The sequence below is a fragment of the Ostrea edulis genome, chromosome 1, assembly GCF_947568905.1.
Source record: "Ostrea edulis chromosome 1, xbOstEdul1.1, whole genome shotgun sequence".
NCBI lineage: Eukaryota > Metazoa > Mollusca > Bivalvia > Ostreida > Ostreidae > Ostrea > Ostrea edulis.
In genome coordinates, this window is record NC_079164.1 from 4,593,889 (window position 1) to 4,614,806 (window position 20,918).

The window sequence follows — 20,918 nt, forward strand, 5'->3', positions numbered from 1 at the left end:
AGGGACTGGGTTATACTCTACAGGGAATAGGTTATACTCTACAGGGACTAGGTTATACTCTACAGGGACTAGATTATGCTCTACAGGGACTAGGTTATACTCTACAGGGACTAGGTTATGCTCTACAGGGACTGGGTTATACTTTACAGGGACTAGGTTATGCTCTACAAGAACTAGGTTATGCTCTACAGGGACTAGGTTATGCTCTACAGGGACTAGGTTATACTCTACAGGGACTAAGCTATGCTCTACAAGGACTGGGTTATACTTTACAGGGACTAGGTTATGCTCTACAGGGACTAGGTTATGCTCTACAGGGACTAGGTTATGCTCTACAGGGACTAGGTTATACTCTACAGGGACTAAGCTATGCTCTACAAGGACTGGGTTATACTTTACAGGGACTAGGTTATGCTCTACAGGGACTAGGTTATACTCTACAGGGAATAGGTTATACTCTACAGGGACTAGGTTATACTCTACAGGGACTAGGTTATGCTCTACAGGGACTAGGTTATACTCTACAGGGACTAGGTTATGCTCTACAGGGACTGAGTTATACTCTACAGGGACTAGGTTATGCTCTACAGGGACTAGGTTAGGTTATGCTCTACAGGGACTAGGTTATACTCTACAGGGACTAAGCTATGCTCTACAAGGACTGGGTTATACTTTACAGGGACTAGGTTATGCTCTACAGGCACTAGGTTATACTCTACAGGGACTAGGTTATGCTCTACAGGGACTAGGTTATACTCTACAGGGAATAGGTTAGGCTCTACAGGGACTAGGTTATACTTTACAGGGACTAGGTTATGCTCTACAGGGACTAGGTTATACTCTACAGGGACTAAGCTATGCTCTACAAGGACTGGGTTATACTTTACAGGGACTAGGTTATGCTCTACAGGGACTAGGTTATACTCTACAGGGACTAGGTTATGCTCTACAGGGACTAGGTTATACTCTACAGGGAATAGGTTATACTCTACAGGGAATAGGTTAGGCTCTACAGGGACTGGGTTATACTCTACAGGGACTAGGTTATACTTTACAGGGACTAGGTTATGCTCTACAGGGACTAGGTTATGCTCTACAGGGACTAAGCTATGCTCTACAAGGACTGGGTTAGGGTTTACAAGGATTGGATTAGATGCATGTGAACTGGATCATATCCTAATTAGTATTAGAGTCAGGCCCGTGAATTCAATCACATTTTTTATTAGTGTTAGAATCAGGCCCATGAACTGAATCATATCCTAATTAGTGTTAGAATCAGGCCCGTTAACTGGATCATATCTTAATTAGCGTTAGAGTTAGGCCCGGGAACTCAATCACATTTTATTTAGTGTTAGAATCAGGTCCGTGAGTTGGATCATATCCTAATTAGTGTTAGAATCAGGCCCGTGAACTGGATCATATCCTAATTAGTGTTAGAATCAGGCCCGTGAACTCAATCACATCCTAATTAGTGTTAGAATCAGGCCCGTGAACTCAATCACATCCTAATTAGTGTTAAAGTCAGGCCCGTGAACTGGATCATATCCTAATTAGAGGCCCGTGAATTGAATCACATCTTAATCAGTGTTAGAATTAGGCCCGTGAACTGGATCATATCCTAATTAGTGTTAGAATCAAGCCCGTGAACTCAATCACATCTTAATTAGTGTTAGAGTCAGGCCTGTGAACTGGATCATATCCTAATTAGAGACCTGTTAACTGAATCACATCTTAATTAGTGGTAGAATGAGGTCCATGAACATGATCATATCCTAATTAGTGTTAGAGTCAGGCCCGTGAACTGGATCATATCCTAATTAGAGGCCCGTGAAGTGAATCACATCTTAATCAGTGTTAGAATTAGGCCCGTGAACTGGATCATATCCTAATTAGTGTTAAAATTAGGCCCGTGAACTGGATCATATCCTAATTAGTGTTAGAATCAGGACCGTGAACTCAATCACATCCTAATTAGTGTTAGAGTCAGGCCCGTGAACTGGATCATATCCTAATTAGAGGCCCGTGAACTGAATCACATCTTAATCAGTGTTAGAATCAGGTCCGTGAACTGGATCATATCCTAATTAGTGTTAGAATCAGGCCCGTGAACTGAATCACATCCTAATTAGTGTTAGAATCAGGCCCGTGAACTGAATCACATCCTAATTAGTGTTAGAATCAGGCCCGTGAACTCAATCACATCTTAATTAGTGTTAGAGTCAGGCCTGTGAACTGAATCATATCCTAATTAGAGACCTGTTAACTGAATCACATCTTAATTAGTGGTAGAATGAGGTCCGTGAACATGATCATATCCTAATTAGTGTTAGAATAAGGCCCGTGAACTGGATCATATCCTAATTAGTGTTAGAATCAGGCCCGTGAACTCAATCACATCCTAATTAGTGTTAGAATCAGGCCCGTGAACTCAATCACATCCTAATTAGTGTTAGAGTCAGGCCCGTGAACTGGATCATATCCTAATTAGAGGCCCGTGAAGTGAATCACATCTTAATCAGTGTTAGAATTAGGCCCGTGAACTGGATCATATCCTAATTAGTGTTAGAATCAGGCCCGTGAACTCAATCACATCCTAATTAGTGTTAGAGTCAGGCCCGTGAACTGGATCATATCCTAATTAGAGGCCCGTGAACTGAATCACATCTTAATCAGTGTTAGAATTAGGCCCGTGAACTGGATCATATCCTAATTAGTGTTAGAATCAGGCCCATGAACTGAATCACATCCTAATTAGTGTTAGAGTCAGGCCCGTGAACTGAATCATATCCTAATTAGAGGCCCGTGAACTGAATCACATCTTAATTAGTGTTAAAATTAGGCCCGTGAACTGGATCATATCCTAATTAGTGTTAGAATCAGGCCCGTGAACTCAATCACATCCTAATTAGTGTTAGAGTCAGGCCCGTGAACTGGATTATATCCTATTTAGAGGCCCATGAACTGAATCACATCTTAATCAGTGTTAAAATTAGGCCCGTGAACTGGATCATATCATAATTAGTGTTAGAATTAGGCCAGTGAACTGGATCATATCCTAATTAGTGTTAGAATCAGGCCCGTGAACTGGATCATATCCTAATTAGTGTTAGAATCAGGCCCGTGAACTGAATCACATCCTAATTAGTGTTAGAATCAGGCCCGTCAACTCAATCACATCCTAATTAGTGTTAGAGTCAGGCCCGTGAACTGGGTCATATCCTAATTAGAGGCCAGTGCACTGAATCACATCCTAATTAGTGTTAGAATCAGACCCGTGAACTCAATCACATCCTAATTAGTGTTAGAATTAGGCCCGTGAACTGGATCACATCCTAATTAGAGGCCAGTGAAGTGAATCACATCTTAATTAGTGTTAGAATCAGGTCCGTGAACTGGATCATATCCTAATTAGTGTTAGAATCAGGCCTGTGTACTCAATCACATCCTAATTAGTGTTAGAATTGGGTCCGTGAACTGGGTCATACCCTAATTAGAGGCCAGTGAACTGAATCACATCTTAATTAGTGTTAGAATCAGGTCTGTGAACTGGATCATATCCTAATTAGTGTTAGAATCAGGCCCGTGTACTCAATCACATCCTAATTAGTGTTAGAATCGGGTCCGTGAACTGGATCACATCCTAATTAGTGTTAGAATCAGGCCCGTGTACTCAATCACATGCTAATTAGTGTTAGAATCAGGCCCGTGAACTCAATCACATCCTAATTAGTGTTAGAGTCAGGCCCGTGAACTGGATCACATCCTAATTAGAGGCCCGTGAACTGAATCACATCTTAATTGGTGTTAGAGTCAGGCCTGTGAACTGAATCACATCCTAATTAGTGTTAGAAGCAATCCCGTGAACTCAATCACATCCTAATTAGTGTTAGAGTCAGGCCCGTGAACTGGATCATATCCTAATTAGAGGCCCGTGAACTGAATCTTATCCTAATTAGTATTAAAGTCAGGCCCGGAAACTGGATCACATTTTAATTCGTGTTAGAATCAGGCCCGTGAACAGAGTACAGCATCATATATAGGAAAACGAAAGTAGAAGGTATGACGTATGCAATTTGTGTGTGTTTGAGTGCACAGAGTTTCCGGTCGGATCAGTTCACGGGCTTATAGCCTTTCCCCACTCACTGTCGAATGGATTCTTCCACTGATCAAAATCCAATATGGCGGACTCAATGGTAAGTAATGGGAATGTACGTAAATGAGCGTATCATGGCTTAATTAGCTGTGTCATTTTCGATTTTATGTCATTAATTGCCAGAGACAGACCTTAGGAAATTTATAATACTTGGTTTTCCATGTGACACGCTTGTTTGATATAGTCTTATCCCTTTGTTTTCAAGTAAGTAGGTGATTCATCAACTCGTATATTTTTCACGTGTGTTAAATTAAATCTAACCGTGTCACTTCGTTTTTTCTACTATTGTTGGGTTGCATAGAGTTGCTGGTGAAGATATAGACTGAGTTTTATAGATGACACACACCAGTTTTCCTATTTCGAACCGGCAATTTCAGATCGAATTTCCTCCACTCATTTTGACTGGTTATCCTTGTAAAGCAGTATAAATATTATTGTAACTGCTAGCTGTTTATGAGTCTCCCTTGCATGTTGTAAATAATTGATATTAAGCAAGGCATAACATTTTATCCTAGAAAGATAGAAGTTGCACCTTCATGCACTAATTGTGTTAACACATACAATGTGAAAATGGACATAAGTTTTAATTTGGCCTTATGATTGATTGACTGTATATTGTTTAACGTCCCTCTCGAGAATATTTCACTCATATGGACCCAAGAACTTCCATCCAACGATTTTCAGGACCTATTATGTTGCAATCTTACGCTAGTTCAGTTCTTAATATGTAAGTTAGTCATTATTTGTTTCTCTATTTTTTAAAATTCATTCATATTCAAGGGTCACCATCAATTGCTTGTATTTAGACCTATACTTGATACTTTGGTCTTTTGAGCAGTGTAAGGGTCATATCGTTCTTAATTAATTGTGTCACACTTGTGAAACAAGATTTCAGTTTATAATCTTATTCAATGATCACTCTTTGTTCACTCTTTTCTCACAATATGCAATCAGGTACAGAGGACCTATTCTGACCCAGATAATCACTGGGTTACAAAGACATTTCTTTGAACTAGTTTTAAAGGTATTTCACATACAGAAATGCTAGATTTATTTAAATTTCAGAATATTAGACTTTCTTCATGAACAAGGAATATATTCAATTCAAATGCTTTATTGACGACTACCAAACATGAGGCATACATTATATATACTTGTATATATACATATATCACAATAACCAGTATCAACTGTACAAGAATAATGCAATATTTACTCTCCGAGGCTACCAGTTCTTAATGTATGCCAACATGGTGTAATGGTGCACACTTTCGTATCTGTACAATGGAGGAACAGGTTCGATTCCTGTTGTTGGCTTTCCTTTGAAAGAACTAGTAGAGATCTTCCATTGTTTAAGAATACGACAATATCATAGCATTTAATGTCAAAGACACACACTTGCCCAGAAAACATGTTTACTAATGAAATAGCTAAATTTCATTTACACTAATTATTTGCATAGAAAAGGATTTTAACAGAAGAGGGTTGTGATCAAGCATTTCTTGTGCAACACATTCCAATCTGAAAGTTAGCAAAATTCCTCATAAGTGTTATCCCCAAGTAACTGAAACATGTCTGTGTTATACATTTCGAAGGTTCTTTAATCTCCACATGAAACAATGCCAAATCTCCTTTTTAAGGTCTTTCTAGTCATGTATTTCTCATGTCATACTGTGGAATGAATTGCTACTCCTCCTACTGCTAGCTAACTTTTTGATCTGAGAACTGACACTCTCAAACTTCCTCCATGAGTCTTTCTCAAAAAGCTCACCTCTGATCTAAAAATTATAAACAATGTCACAAACATCAGTATAATCAGTAAAGATTTGTATCAGGAATAGTAGTAAATACACAATACACATACATCATAAATATTAATTATGTCATAATTTTATCATAGATAAATAATGAAACAAGTTGTAATTTTTGTAGAAGATTATAACAACCAACTGTGAATTTTGAATGTCAATATATTTCCCTTTTCTTCTGAAGTTTTATATTCATGCAGGTTTTACTTACACAAACAAGAGGGAGGGAATGCTGATGTCTGCTTGTATGCATGCCACATTCGTCACTTCCACTCAGAAATTTCTCATTTTCAATAAAGTCATCTGAAGATCTGGCCTCTCCTTTTTAAAAGGATCTGCATGATGCACCTGAATTAAAACAAGGTAGGTCAGTTCATTATATACAAAAAAATCATGCATTTGTCACTATTGTGTTTTAAATCAATCCAGAAAATGTCAGTATTGAATTTAATCAATTTGGGATTGAATTTCTTCCACTAACAAAGGGAATATATTTTAGAATATGATAAACTTCTTAACTCACCTTAAGATGCCAGAAATAATTGTTTTTATCATTGCTATAAGAGGTGGGAAACTTGAAATAACATACTTTAACAAATTGATTTAGTTGTTAACCTGTTCTGGAAGTCTGTAATTCTTTATTCAAGTCGGTTAGCTCAGTGGTCATAGCATTGGTCTGGTGAACCGCAGATCCCAGGTTCAAATCCGCCAGTCTTTTGTTTATATGTACTGATTTTTTTTGGGGAAACATGTTTTTTATCCAAAATTGCATATTTTCTGCCATTTTAACATAAGTATTCATTATATATCATTATATATCATCATATCTTTCATAATCAAATCATTTCATGCTGATTTGAGAAACTCTTTCAAGATGTAGTGAGCAATCTTAAAATTCAAGGACTGTAGTGTATGTAAAACATATAAATAAGAGGGATCTAAGGATATTATTATAAAGAAGTCATAGAAGTGACAGTCAGATTTAAAGTGATATTTACACTGTAAATTTATACATCTGCAGTGGAAAAGCTGGAGAACAAGGTAAAAGAGCTCCAGGAAGAAATTAGGAACCTCCAAATGAGGAAACCCAAAATGACGGTGGGAGACATCCTGGAAGATTCCGAAAAGGTAATTTGATTCTATCAGCATACTGAAAAATGGCTGAAATATTGCCAAAACGGCATAAAACCCCAATCAATTATTAAATCAGCATACTGAAAACATAATAGCAGTTTTCTTGTAAATTTTGGTATTACAAGCTAAATGCTCAAGTGAGCTTTTCTGATAGTCTGTTGTCCGTCGTCTGTCTGTCTGTAAACTTTTTACATTTTCAACTTCTCCAGAACCACTGGGCCAATTATAACCAAATGTGGCCAAAACCAACCTTGGGTGAAGGCCTTTCAGGTTTGTTCAAATGAAGGGCCATGCCACCTTCAAAGGAGGGATAATCACAAAAAGAGGGTGGGGTCTTTTAAAAATCTTCTCAAGACCCACTGGACCAGAAGAGCTGAAATTTACATGAAAGCTTCCTGACACAGTGCAGATTCTAATTTGTTAAACTCATCGCCCCTGGGGGTTGGATGGGGCCACAATGGGAGATCAAAGTTTTACATAAAAATATATAGGAAATTTTGTTTAAATATGAGCTAAGGTGACTCAGGTGAGTGATGTGCCCCACGGGCCTCTTATTAGTGATAATTTTTTTCCCTTTTCTACTTTTTAGATGCTGCTTTACACCTCATTTCCAGCAGACGTCTTCAATGTTATTGTGCAAATTCTCAAGCGAATGGTGCCGTTTAATTATTATGCTGGTTGGGAGGTCACCTGCTTTAGTTTAGAGGACCAACTGCTAATATGTTTGATGAAGCTACGCTTAAACTTTCGAGATCTAGACCTTGCTATTAGATTTGGTACAAGCAGATCTACAATATCTAACATTATAAATACATTTATCTCTGCTCTTCATGAAATCTTTTTTGATGGTGTATTGAAAGCTGTGGGTATTCCTTCTCAATTAAAGTGCAAAGGGTCTATGCCAAAATCCTTTTCAGATTTCACCTCGGCAAGAATTGCCATGGATGCCACAGAAATCACCCAAGATATACCATCAAACATGAATAGTCAATCACTTACATACAGCAACTACAAAAGTCGACACACTGTAAAGGCGGTAACCTGTGTGGCTCCAAATGGTGCTCTTGTATTTACTTCCGATTTATATCCCGGTTCCACATCTGATGCAGCCATAGTACAGCATTGCAAAGTTCTTGACCAATTACAGCCTGGAGATCTTATTCTTGCAGATAAAGGCTTTAATATTTTTGACAAACTTCTTTCCGGGGTATCCTTAAACATTCCACCTTTTTTGTCAAATAAATCGCATTTTACCAAAGAAGAGGCAAAACTTTGTTATAAAATTGGACGTAGTAGAATTCATTTTTAAAAAATTTCAGCAAATAAATTTGTGAATAGTGCACACATTTACTGAAAATGGGTGATCATATTTCAATATCTGTAGCTACCGCGCCGACCCAATATATTTCACATATTTTGTTAGAAGTCAAACATCAAATATCCGCGACCCCCACTTGTTCTATCCAGCGAAAAACCTTTTGAATTTGCATGGAATATACAAGTTATACATAGATCATTGTACTATCCATACAGGCTTGTGGGATTTTTTTTTTCTGGGTTTTTTTTCCCCCGGTTATTTTTCTACTCCCAACTATTTTTTCTTCTATTGTTTCATGATTATTTTCATTAGTATATGTATATATGTTTTTGAATCTCTTCTTTCTATATATTTTATCTTGTTTACATTAAATAACTACATAAAATATTGTTTAATTAAATCAAGCAGTCCTGATAAACAATTTTTATTGAATGACGAAACATCATCAAACTGCAGATTGAACTTTTCAGAGCCTCCTGCTAACATTACTTATCTTTTTCAAAGTATGAGAGGGGGCATGTTGCATGTTGACTTATCCAAAATTCAAAAGTAAACAATAACAACAAAAAATTGTGCTTTTGTCCGAACTTCAAAACCCTAAATCGTGTACATGGGTGGGTGGGGGTAACGAAAACTGCATCCCCCACCTGATGATTTGTGAAGTGGGTGCATGGATCACTACATGGATTGAATTAATAACTTTCAAGCATAAATGTAATATTGTACATTGTTCTCACATTCCATCACTGCTACTATCAACATAGGTGGGGGACCCAATATATCTTTAATATCGTCGTCAAAAATAGTGGGAACTCCCTCCCTCTCTCTCTCTCTCTCTCTCATCGTCGCAAACCACGGGCTATTATTTCATTCTATTTCACAAACGTTTGTGAAATGGAATGAAACAATAACCCGTGGTTTGCGATGATGGTTTCATATACGCTATCGATCATTAACATTTTTCTAATTTCTATATTGAATTATTTTTTAATTTAGATGCATTAAAATAAGGAAGGCACAACTGAATCTAAAACTTCCCGAGCGAGAGCGCGCGCGAGAGAGAGATAGTATTAGATAAACTTTTACAGGTATCCCTATAGCTATACCTAACATAGTACTTTTTTACCTTTGGAATAGTATATGTGTGTATTATCTTCTACACATTGTGAGGACGTCCTCACTTAATGGGTTTGGTCGGCGCGCGCGAGAGAGAGAGAGAGAGAGAGATCACATCGGTTATCATTAAATATTTTAAACCCTTAGAAATAGTATTACAAAATTCTACAGATAATGTTGTTGGGTATCCTATGCACAGCTAATTTACAAAACCGAAGAATTGGACATACACTGTACATGTACAGCAATTTTGCAACATATTTCCATGCGTAAAAGTGTGAACTCAGCTTCCCGGGAAGCCGTGACCGAATTTCAAGCATTGAAGCACGCGGACCTCGTGTATTACAATCAATGTTTAGTTTAATATGGTTAAACAATTTTCCATGATACTTGACTCATTAATATTCATCTAAACTTGTAAATACGATTGTACAGCACTTCAGTATGGAATTAATCACTCGCGTCTCTGTTGATCGACTTCTTTATTTGTATACAAAGTTGAACACGTTTCATTTATAGTAAAAAATAATTCATAATATGAATTTCTGATAGAAAAAAATAAATAATTCTGTTCATCAAGGTGAAAGATGGGATAAAGCTTTGTAGTTGAATGCATCAAGTCGATGAAAAATGTTAACTTAAAAAATGACCATACCCTGCAGCTTCACCGATTTTAAACCGCTATTACTTCATCAAAAATTTTGTACTATTTTCTATCATTTTTTATAAGGTAAAATGAATAAAATTACGTAAAGTTTAAGAGTTTTTGGAAAAAATTAAGTTCTCTCAATAAAGTAATTCAAGTAATAATTAAGTAATTCAAGAAATTAAAAGATTTTGCCATTTATTTCTCCGGGAAATAAAGAAATCATTGCTTTTTTAATCGTTTAGTACATTTTTTCTAAACAAGATACTGATCTCACGGTGGGTATCATGGACTAACTTTTTAGACAAGGCAGTCTTCTTGTGTATTCGAAATACACATACACCTTGTTCACGGACATTTTACACCGTGTGTTGGGGAATACTCGTGGTCTGTACTGTAGATTTTATTATCAACGTTATTGTATTCACCCGTAAATTACTAACTGAACATAACATACACTAACTACGCAAATAACAACATATCAGTTTACAGCGTACAATACCTGGTCATGAGTCATAATTGTTTATTTTTTCACTAAATATATTTCATTGAAAAAATACCTTTTTGAATAAAGTTAGTGTAGTATTACTTGTAGCTAATTTTTTATAGATATACTAACAAAAAATGCACAATTGTTTGTAGTGTCTTCACATGATTTCCAAGTGATTTTTATAGGTTTTGTGTCGAAATCACATGTCAAATGCTAAATTGAAATTTTACGGCACTTTGTTAAGAAATCATTATATTTCGGGGTTAAAAGTTTGCCTTGATGATTTCAAAAACTATTCTCAATGATCATGGTATCACAATTTGCCAAACATAATGGAAAAGAAAGTTCGAACAATTTTGCATATATTTCATAATCTTTTCTAACACTAGGCCTACCTTCAATTATTTCCTCATCATACAAAATTTCCTCTTCATTAAAGTCTCATAAATTCAATACACATCTATATTAACAAAAACAACATCACATTGTCGGTATTTTGACCTACTTTTTGAAAACTTTAACCTTGCTAATAACTTTTGAACAGTAAGTGATAGAGCTTTGATATTTCACTTGAGTATTCCTTGTGACAAGACCTTTCCATGGGTACCAACATTTTTGACCCCGTGACCTTGGAGTTTGACCTACTTTTTGAAAACTTTAACCTTGCTAATAACTTTTGAACAGTAAGTGATAGAGCTTTGATATTTCACTTGAGTATTCCTTGTGACAAGACCTTTCCATGGGTACCAACATTTTTGACCCCGTGACCTTGGAGTTTGACCTACTTTTTGAAAACTTTAACCTTGCTAATAACTTTTGAACAATAAGTGATAGAGCTTTGATATTTCACATGAGTATTCCTTGTGACAAGACCTTTCCGTGGGTACCAATATTTTTGACCCCGTGACCTTGACCTTGTTGTTTGACCTACTTTTTGAAAACTTTAACCTTGCTAATAACTTTTGAACAGTAAGAGATAGAGCTTTGATATTTCACATGAGTATTCCTTGTTACAAGATCTTTCCGTTGGTATTGAACCTTTTGACCTTGACATTTGACCTACTTTAAATTTTTTCTTTTTACATTGGTCATACCTTCTAAATGGTAAATATTAGAGCTTTCATATTGTACATGAGCATTTCTTTTGACAATATCTTTCTACTGGTACCAAGATATTTGCCCTTGTGACCTTGGCCATCTTCGGAATTGGCCATTATCTGGGGCATTTGTGTTTCACAAACACATCTTGTTCAATTTTAAAATTGTTTTAACATGTTAAATCAATTTCAAGGTCCGATGTGTTATTTTTTTCAACATTACCAATTGTAATATTTAAGAAATAAGGTATCATTTTAAAATATTTACATCGGGATATAAATACGGGTTGGTCACGTGATCAAATTCCATAAAGCCCGAAGCGTCATAGATGTTCAAAATGACGACAACACAAAACAAAGTTCCATAAAATGAAGAACTGTTTTAATTATTAAGACGCTAGAAAGCAAGAATATTAACATATACTTATACATTAACTCGGAAAACTCTTCCATATGTCTAATTTTAGGGGGTGGGGGAATTATGATTTAAACGGGGGTACGCAATGTTACACTTACAGTTGTGATTCGCTTTCACTTTTGAAAAGTGAAGACCGACTTAGAAAGATATTCTTTGGATATTACAGCGCGGAGTTAACAGAAGACTGCTCAAGATGGAGGAACATAAAGAGCAGGGCGGCAGTCGTCAGGTGTAGGCAAATCATTTATAAACAGGACAGGGCACGCAGCTCAGGTGAATCTCCGGAAAGAACTGAACATTGCATCGCAGAGAATGTGGAACTGCACGAAGGCAAGGGACGGTTTGGATTTGGATATGTAATTGTTAACAAACATGAGTTCACTGAACGCTTCTTTTGACTCGATAAATTTCTGTAATAGGTTTTTAACGACGCACTTTGACGACTTATCGGCCATACATCCTGTGAATGACCCTTTTCCGCATCACCGATGACCAGGGTGAAGTTGTAGCAAACGAAATTTTAGACATACAGACTGTGGACAAAAGTATCGGAACGATTTATGACGTTGTCCAGTTTGCAAAAATACTCGTGTTTGATTCGATGCTAAAAATAACCATTTTTCATAAAGAATACTAAAAATAAATTGCCACTATTTTAAAGAGAAGACAATTTTGTATCTCCCTATCCAAAAAATACCTTATTCATCAAAACTTAGTTTAATGTTTCGTGATATAGCCTTTGGCTTTCCGTACTGCAATGATTCTCTTAGGGAGGGATTGGTACAAATGTTTAATAGTTTCACAATCGAAACGGGTCCAAATTGAATAAATTTTATCATATAATTGTTCCACAGAGGTAATCTCATCCATTGATTGCTCTATCTTTTTTTTTTTTAAATCTTTAACCATAAATTTTCTATCATGTTTATATCTGTATGGAGCACCAAATTAACATAAACTCAAATAATTGAAGATATCTTCAATTATTTGAAGATATTATCAATTCAATTCAATTATTGCTCTCATCAAATGAATTAATGCGCGCATCAATTCAATTATTGCTCTCATCAATTGATTTATTGCGCTCATTATATCAATTATTGGTCTCTTCAATTGAATTGTAGCGCGCATCAATTCAATTGTTGATATCATTAATTCAATTAAAGAGAGCATCAATTCAGCTGAAGAATTAATGCTATCATCAATTCAATTAATGCGCGCAATAATTCAGAATTGAAGATATCATTAATTATTTGAAAAGATCTTTAATTAAATTGTTGCGAGCTTCAAATGAATTGATGATATCTTTAAATAATTGAAGATATCTTCAATTATTTGAGTTTATGTTAATATTTGGCGCTCCATATATCTGGGCTCTGTGCCGGCCACTCCATCGTGTTGATATGGTTATATTCCATGAATGTTTTAGTAGCCCTAGAACGATGAACTGGTGTATTCTGATCTTGAAATATATAATTATTGTCAGGAAAGTGTCTTGCTATTACTGGCCATAGATTGTTGTCTATGATTTGAATATATTTATCTGAATTGATGTTCCCCTCCACATGTGTTAATGTGCAGACGCCATGATAGGTTATGCAACCCCAAACCATCACGGTAAGTTTCTTGTTTTTTACAGGTGAAATACATTCTGGTCTAAAGGCCTCGTCACTTTTTCTCCAGATATATACTTTGTTATCACTATTAATAAAATAATTTTTTTCCAGTCATCGTTTGTCCACGTTGATTTGGCTCGACACCATGCCACTCTTCTCTATCTGTCTTTTTGGATACATTTCTGTTTTCATTATTGTTAAAATTATTCGTCACATCGGCCAATGGAGTTTTCCTGTTAGCCTTCACTTGTGAAATTTTCCTTCTGTCACTGAGACTTTTCTTGCGACCTGTTTTAAGGGCTGTTTTTACAGTTCCTCGTTCACAGAAATTTCTGTAAATTTTATTCGATGCACAGATGTTTTAGCCATATCTATCATATCTGCAACTTTCTGAAAAGAATTTCCATTCTGAACTAATGTAGCAACTGACTGTTTGACACCATCCGATGCATATTTATGTTTCGAGGCCATGTTGTTTGGAGAGGTCTTTACTTACAGACGACAAAAATAACGTAGAAGGAGTAAGCATCCTCTCTCGGCCGGTCACACCCTCCTTGTGCCCTATATCTTGATCAGGTAAACGGCGTCATCCTTAGTCAAAATCAGTGTGCCACGAAAGGTGTAACAATCGGTATGAAACAATACAGACAGCATTTGACCCAATGATAGGTTGTATTGGCAAACTAGATCGTTATAATGACCATAGAATTTGCGAAATGCTGACTTTAAACGAGACTATTGAAACCCCTGTACCATCAACCTGTTTGTCGGTAGATTACCTCGATTTAAAAACTGACCATACGCAGAATAAGCTATTGCCTATCGAATCAGATGAGAGATATCAACACCATATGCAGGTGATAATAGAAAATTGTTTTGCAGGTAGATACTGGAGAAACCCACATCGGCCTTTGAAAGGCATAAGCTGCTCATCGATAGTCAGGTTAATTCCTGGTCTGTACTAGTGTAGGAGAATTTTATTGAACTCATCCCATGATGATCGGATAAGGGCAAATTTATCTCTAACCCTGTGTTCCTCTCTTGTCATCAAATCTTAAAACTGCCATCAAGTCTAAGAAATTAACGTCTGTGAGATAACGCACCACTAAGAATTGGAACCCCGTATTCTTTATTACACATCTGACTTGCATCTACCATGTTCTGTTTCAGATGACCAATTGTAATCAGTGTACCAATCAAGGCCCATATCTCTATATTGTCTGTTGGCCTCCACACATATTCAGGGGTTTTTACCATCTTTTTTCTCCATTCAGAATTTCTATGTTCAACTATAGTATCTATCATACGCAGAGTAGTGAAAAGTTTGAACATTTCTGAATTGCTGCTGATATGATTGGTATCAATAAATTTTTGAACTGGCCCTCTGATCACATTACGCTGAGGAGTTTTGGTGTGTGCATATGGTTGTCCACTCTTAACTGTACCATATTTTTCAGTATAGTGTGGATCGATGTAACATATTAACGTCAGATCCATTATTTGGGACAAAATCAGGACCAGATTCACTACTCTCGCTGTAATGATCAGAACCTCCTTCAAGTTCATCATTTGAAATATCACCAAACGTCTCAAAAATGTTTCTCTGCATCCTTCTCGTGTAAAATGACTAAATAAATTTCAATCAAGCCATTTTATTACTTCATGAAAAGGCCCGACATTGCAATCAGAGGATGTTTAGAAATAAGTGTGTATATTTCCAGTTGTAAATATTGTTTTGGCAAAATGACATTATCATTACCTTTCTGGTGTATATTTAGGAGAATACATAAAGGGCAAAGTCATAATTGTTCCGAATAAAAACGTTTAAGCGATTTTGCAGCTCGTCGGGCCTCTGAGGCCCTGTGATGCTACCGAAGGGTTAAAAGCGGAGCGAATTAGGACATGCTTTATTCGTCCAAAGAGCTGATCCCAAGTTCTACCACAAAAAAGCATGGAACGCCATTGTGGTAACTCAACACATGTAACAGACAGAATCCTTACAGCAATACCAGATTCACAAGCCCAAAAGCAAGGTTAAGAGTCGACAAAACACATTTGCAAAGCATATCAAAGCTTGCTGTTCAGTTGTAGGAGATGTGGGCAATCCTTTTTTGGAACAGGGCGAGGATTTACTGACCTTGGACACATGGGATGTTGTTGACAAAAAGGTTGCTGAAACAGTTAGAAAGGTAGTAGCTGCAGAACTGTAGCTCTCCGAAAAAATTATGTTGACAGAACGGTCTACAGTTCTGCAGCTAGAAAGGTAGAAGATATTGGAAGACAGTAATTTCACCAGTTTGTAAGAGAACGAATCGAGAGTAACTCAAAGTCTATTTACGAACTAATAAAACAAAAGAAGCTCTTTTTGTTTAGTCGTCAGCAAAATCCAAAGAGAAACAACAAATTACATCATTGGAACAGAACTGTTCTCTTTTTTCACAGTTTCATGTCAAGTTTGAAATGGCAATCTTGTAGAATTTTTCAAACATGAAAACCAAGCTTATCACAATTTGGTGACTTACGCCATGGATCAAAATCAGATATTTTGTACAACTAGAGAAAATTACAGAATCAAGCAGTGAGGCTCCGAAAGTTGATGCCTTGGTTATAGATGGTGCTGCCCTTATTAATATGCGGTAACCAAGGGGGAGTAAAACGTTTGAAGATTACTTCAGAGATATTGTCGTACCAAATATTCAGATTCAGCTTCACTCTGTCAGACAAGTTGATATAGATTGGGATGAGTATTTCACAACATTTAAAACATCGGAAAGATCTAGAAGAGGAAAGGGAATGAGAAGTAGGGTTTTGCCAGATTTAGAATTCCAGGAAATTAAGAAGCTTTGTTTGCGAGTAGATGAGAATAAGATGGAATTGTTTGCCTATCTATCACAACAGCTGATATCAGACGAAAGTGTATGTTGTGCTGAAAAACAGTTCATCACTACTATTTAGGCGGTTCTGTCATGTCCTTAAAGCCGAGAGACACTAGTCAACTAGAACCATGCACACAGGAAGAGGCAGATACATGAATGAAGCTTCATGTAAGGATGCAGCCTTGATTCGGGCAGTTGATAATGTTGTTGTGGTTATAGCCATATTTTGTTTTAAGAAAATTGAACAGATGAAAGAATTTTGGATTGCCTTCGGAGTTGGAAAGAGATTTAGGTACCTGTCAGTCCACAACATTGCCAATGCTCTTGGACCCCAGAAGTTACATGGTCTTTAAGTTTTCCATGCATTCACGGGCTGTGACCACGTGCCATCATTTGCAAACAAGGGTAAGAAAAGTGCATGGGACACATGGACAAGCTATAGACAAATAACGGAAACCTTAGGCAACTTAAGCGACAAGAGTGTGTCACCAACAGCTGTTGTGGATCACATGGAGGAAGTACAGTGCTTTGTTGTACTCATGTACGATAAAGCAAGTGAGTGTGTAACAGTCAATGATGCTAGAATGGACCTATTTACTGGAAAAGACAGGGCAATTGATAATATTCCTTCAACAGAAGCAGCACTGCTTCAGCACACAAAACGAGCCTGTTACATGGCTAGCCAAGTCTGGGACAAATGTCTTGAATCTACCTCTCCAACAATGGATCCAGGAACATTGGGCTGGAAAAGGAATGAAGCAAATATGTGGATTCCATTTTGGACAGTGCTACATGAAGCATCAGCATCATGCAATGAGCTAATTGTGGATGCAAGCCTCAGATTGGATGTAGAGGAAGATGTCAATGTGTCAAAGCTAATCTAACCTGTGCTGCCCTTTGTAAATGTGGTGGAGAATGTGACAGAGACTAAACTTTGTTCCCAACATTTAAACTTTATTAAAATGTCTAAAGCATTTGCTTCTCTTTGTTCTATTTCAAAAAGACCTGTTTTCTTTTTCAATTGATGTTTCTAAGAAAATCATTATTTGGTCAGAAAAAACGGGGATAATATCTTGGGCAACAATATGCTAAAAGCATTATTTATTTACTGAACTTTATTAGATCTGCAATTACACGAACATTTAAGCTGTTTTAGAGCCATACACCATTGGTTAATGAAAAAGAACTTTAATTTTTTTTTAGTCACATCAAACTTCTGAGCGAAGGAAATTTGAAAAATTTTCATCTTTTTTCCGCCATTTTGAAAATGGCCATATTAGATTTTTTTAAAGTAGCTGATATTGAAGTTTATACCGAGCGAAGCTCGGACGGGCCGAAGGCCCGTCCGCGAAGCAAGGCTCTAAAGGTAACACGTATGTAAAAGAAAAAAGTCAAATTCAGCAAAAGAAAAAGAGATAATCTCTATATACGTTCACTGAAATTTTCGTGATCCATATGGGCGCCGCCATTTATTTTTTCATTACCTGCTTCAACAGTTATTCGTGTTTTATTTTGAATGCCAATAATAGAAGACTCTGACGTGCAATTCGTAATTTAAACACCCAATTTGTTCAAAATTAATAGTATAATTATCATTATAACAGGTTTTAGCAAAAAATTATATATAACACCGTAATACGACTAAATAGATGAACGAGTTCATGAGTTTCTTTGAATAAGAATATACGATAAAATTACGGTTACTTTTTTACCATTTTGAATTTATTGGTTAATTTTGTTTAGTTTTATAACGGCCTTTTTCATTGCATACGGAATGTATTATTGTTGTTTATAATTGTTTGTTTTGAAAAAGAGAAAAAAGTCGAGGCTAAATGTGACGTCACAATGCACAGTTGACGTCGCCTTGCGTTTTATTTCCCGCGTTTAATGAATAGGCGGATCCTGTAAAACTGTTCTCCCCATAAAAAACCCTTGAATATTGAGATCTTACTGGGTTTTTAGCGCAAGAAAAATTTCATTAAAAATATATTTTTTTAAATGAATCATAATCTACCGTACTTAACGGAATTATGATTACCACTTGGGACACTCCAATGACCATTACATGCTTCGCTCGGTCCAACGGTCACACCGTATACATATTACATGAAAGAACCGGTGTAGAAGGTTTCGTGCTTTCCTCATAAAGTGAGCAATTTTGTTTTTGTCTCCCCCAAAGAAACCCTTTGCCCGGGAATTCTTCCCTTTTTAGGGCGTCTTAACTTGAAATTGGAAACGTCGTCTGTATATATACTTTTGTTATTCGCACCGGTGCGAATAATTATGGCACTATATTCATTCATTAAATGCCATGTTCATTGATATCAACGCAAAATCTTAGTGAGAATTAACAGACAGCGTAAATCATCTAGCAAGCCTGCAAGACAAGTGAACTTTCATAACTTAATTATTTTTAGCCACAAGTCTGATTTAAACTACCCATAAACTACCCATATCATATATCTACCCGTATTAGAAAACGTTCACTAGTGTCAAGGTCAAACACAACCAGGAATGTGAATGTGTCAAACCTAAGATTAGTACCAAAGTCTGAAAACCATGTGTGTGATCGGTTTATGTCCCTTGTTATTTGAATTGTCGATTTGTGGTTTTGACATACCATAATTTACTTGTTGTTATGGACAAAAAAGACCACCTTTTTCAACTGTTGGGTGGTCTTTAGGGATACAAAATTCTTCCTCAAATCCACGTGCAACAAGTGTCCTACTTTTGGAGTGATGACCCATCTCGTTGATAATCTATTCTGTCCTTCATCTTCAACTTCAGTGTACCTGTCAAAGGTTTTGAGTTTTTCTTGTTCATTTTGATTTGCTAGGGCTATATTGTCACAACTTATATTTTCATATATGTTGTAGAATGCACACTTTATCATTTTGGTTGATTCTTTCCCACGGGAGTCTGCCCAGACCTATGCGGGGTTTTTTTCTTTCCTCTCAAAATATCGCACATTATACCAATTGTTGTTATTTCTCATTGCTTTACCTGCTCTGCCCACAGAGAATTATATTGTTTGAGTTCGAATTTACTATTAAATAGTAAAGGAATAGAACTCTATCGGCTCTGCCAACGATTGTAGCTTTTATCCAGTTTTCATCCTCTGAACCCATGTTGTATTGAATGCTGTCACCTGCTTTCAGTGCAATGTTGCTTTGTGGCAGTGAAACTGGGCTCTAGTTTATCTTATTTTCATCAGGTATTCAGAGACTGCACTCTTTGCTTTTCTTGGTTGTTGTGTCTTCTCAATATTTTCAGAATCTGTAACTTTCTCTTCTGTTTGTATACAATCTTCTGATAGTTTTTGTAGTCTATTGGGCGACACTCGGACAAAAACTCCACCATGACGTATAAAAACAACCTTGCCATCTTGAAACACAACTTTACCTGATCCAAGCCATCTACCTCTGCCCTCACGCTTGTAGTATAACATATCATTTTCATAAAATTGTTCAGCTGCTCTCACTTTGTTCAACAATGCTTGCCTAATTCTTTCATCAGCTTCTGCCTCTATGTAAGCTCGTCTAATTCTTTCATCAGCTTCTGCCTCTATGTAAGCTCGTCTAATTCTTTCATCAGCTTCTGCCTCTATGTAAGCTCGTCTAATTCTTTCATCAGCTTCTGCCTCTATGTATGCAACAAATGAAGGTGTCTAGTAGATGTCTCGCTCAATGCTCAACCCTCAAGTGCTGGTAATTTGTGTGTCATGATGTTGGGGAGGTTGAGATTCCATCGAAACATCGGTGCAATTTTAAGAGTGTTGAATATCATTTTTAGGCCGGTCCATCTCATCGATCCTGACTGAGCAAACTTCCTCAACTTGTATCATTTTTGCTTTATCTATGGGAACACAATAATGTCCAGAGAAAGTCAAAAGATGACACAGCAGAGACTCTAGGAATAACAATGACGTCACAAGATTTTACAAAATGAATTATTTATTTCGATTTATGCATGATATAGTACCATGAATTTTGTCAGAGTCTTTCGCAATGGTTATTGTTAAAAATCTTAATATACATAAATATTCCCAAAAGTCTAAGTTATACATGTAAATAGTTTCAAAATAATGAATCCAGGGGCGATAACTCTGTTTTCATCAGATAGATTTTCCTTATTTTTTCTTTGAAGAAATTTTGAATAGTTTTGTAAAGAAAAAGTTTCATGAAATTAAAATAAATACTATGATATCGTTTTAACCAGTTTTTGTGAAATCTCAACGAGCCCCTCT

At 36.5% G+C, this 20,918-nt stretch overlaps 1 protein-coding gene and 1 long non-coding RNA gene across 2 annotated transcripts; one reads left to right on the forward strand and one right to left on the reverse strand.

The window, feature by feature from the left end:
- Positions 1-5,251: 5,251 nt before the first annotated feature.
- Positions 5,252-6,737, reverse strand: LOC130050859 (uncharacterized). Its single transcript, XR_008799185.1, has 3 exons — positions 6,577-6,737; positions 6,173-6,309; positions 5,252-5,931 (listed from the first exon to the last, which is right to left on the reverse strand). It is a non-coding gene; the product is annotated as an uncharacterized LOC130050859 (long non-coding RNA).
- LOC125664406 (uncharacterized) lies at positions 6,162-8,854 on the forward strand. The gene is made up of 3 exons (XM_048897173.2): positions 6,162-6,324; positions 6,983-7,089; positions 7,685-8,854. Exons 2-3 carry the CDS (start codon positions 7,039-7,041, stop codon positions 8,402-8,404), a joined length of 771 nt encoding a protein of 256 aa, XP_048753130.2. The 5' UTR covers positions 6,162-6,324; positions 6,983-7,038; the 3' UTR covers positions 8,405-8,854.
- The last annotated feature ends 12,064 nt before the right edge of the window (positions 8,855-20,918 follow it).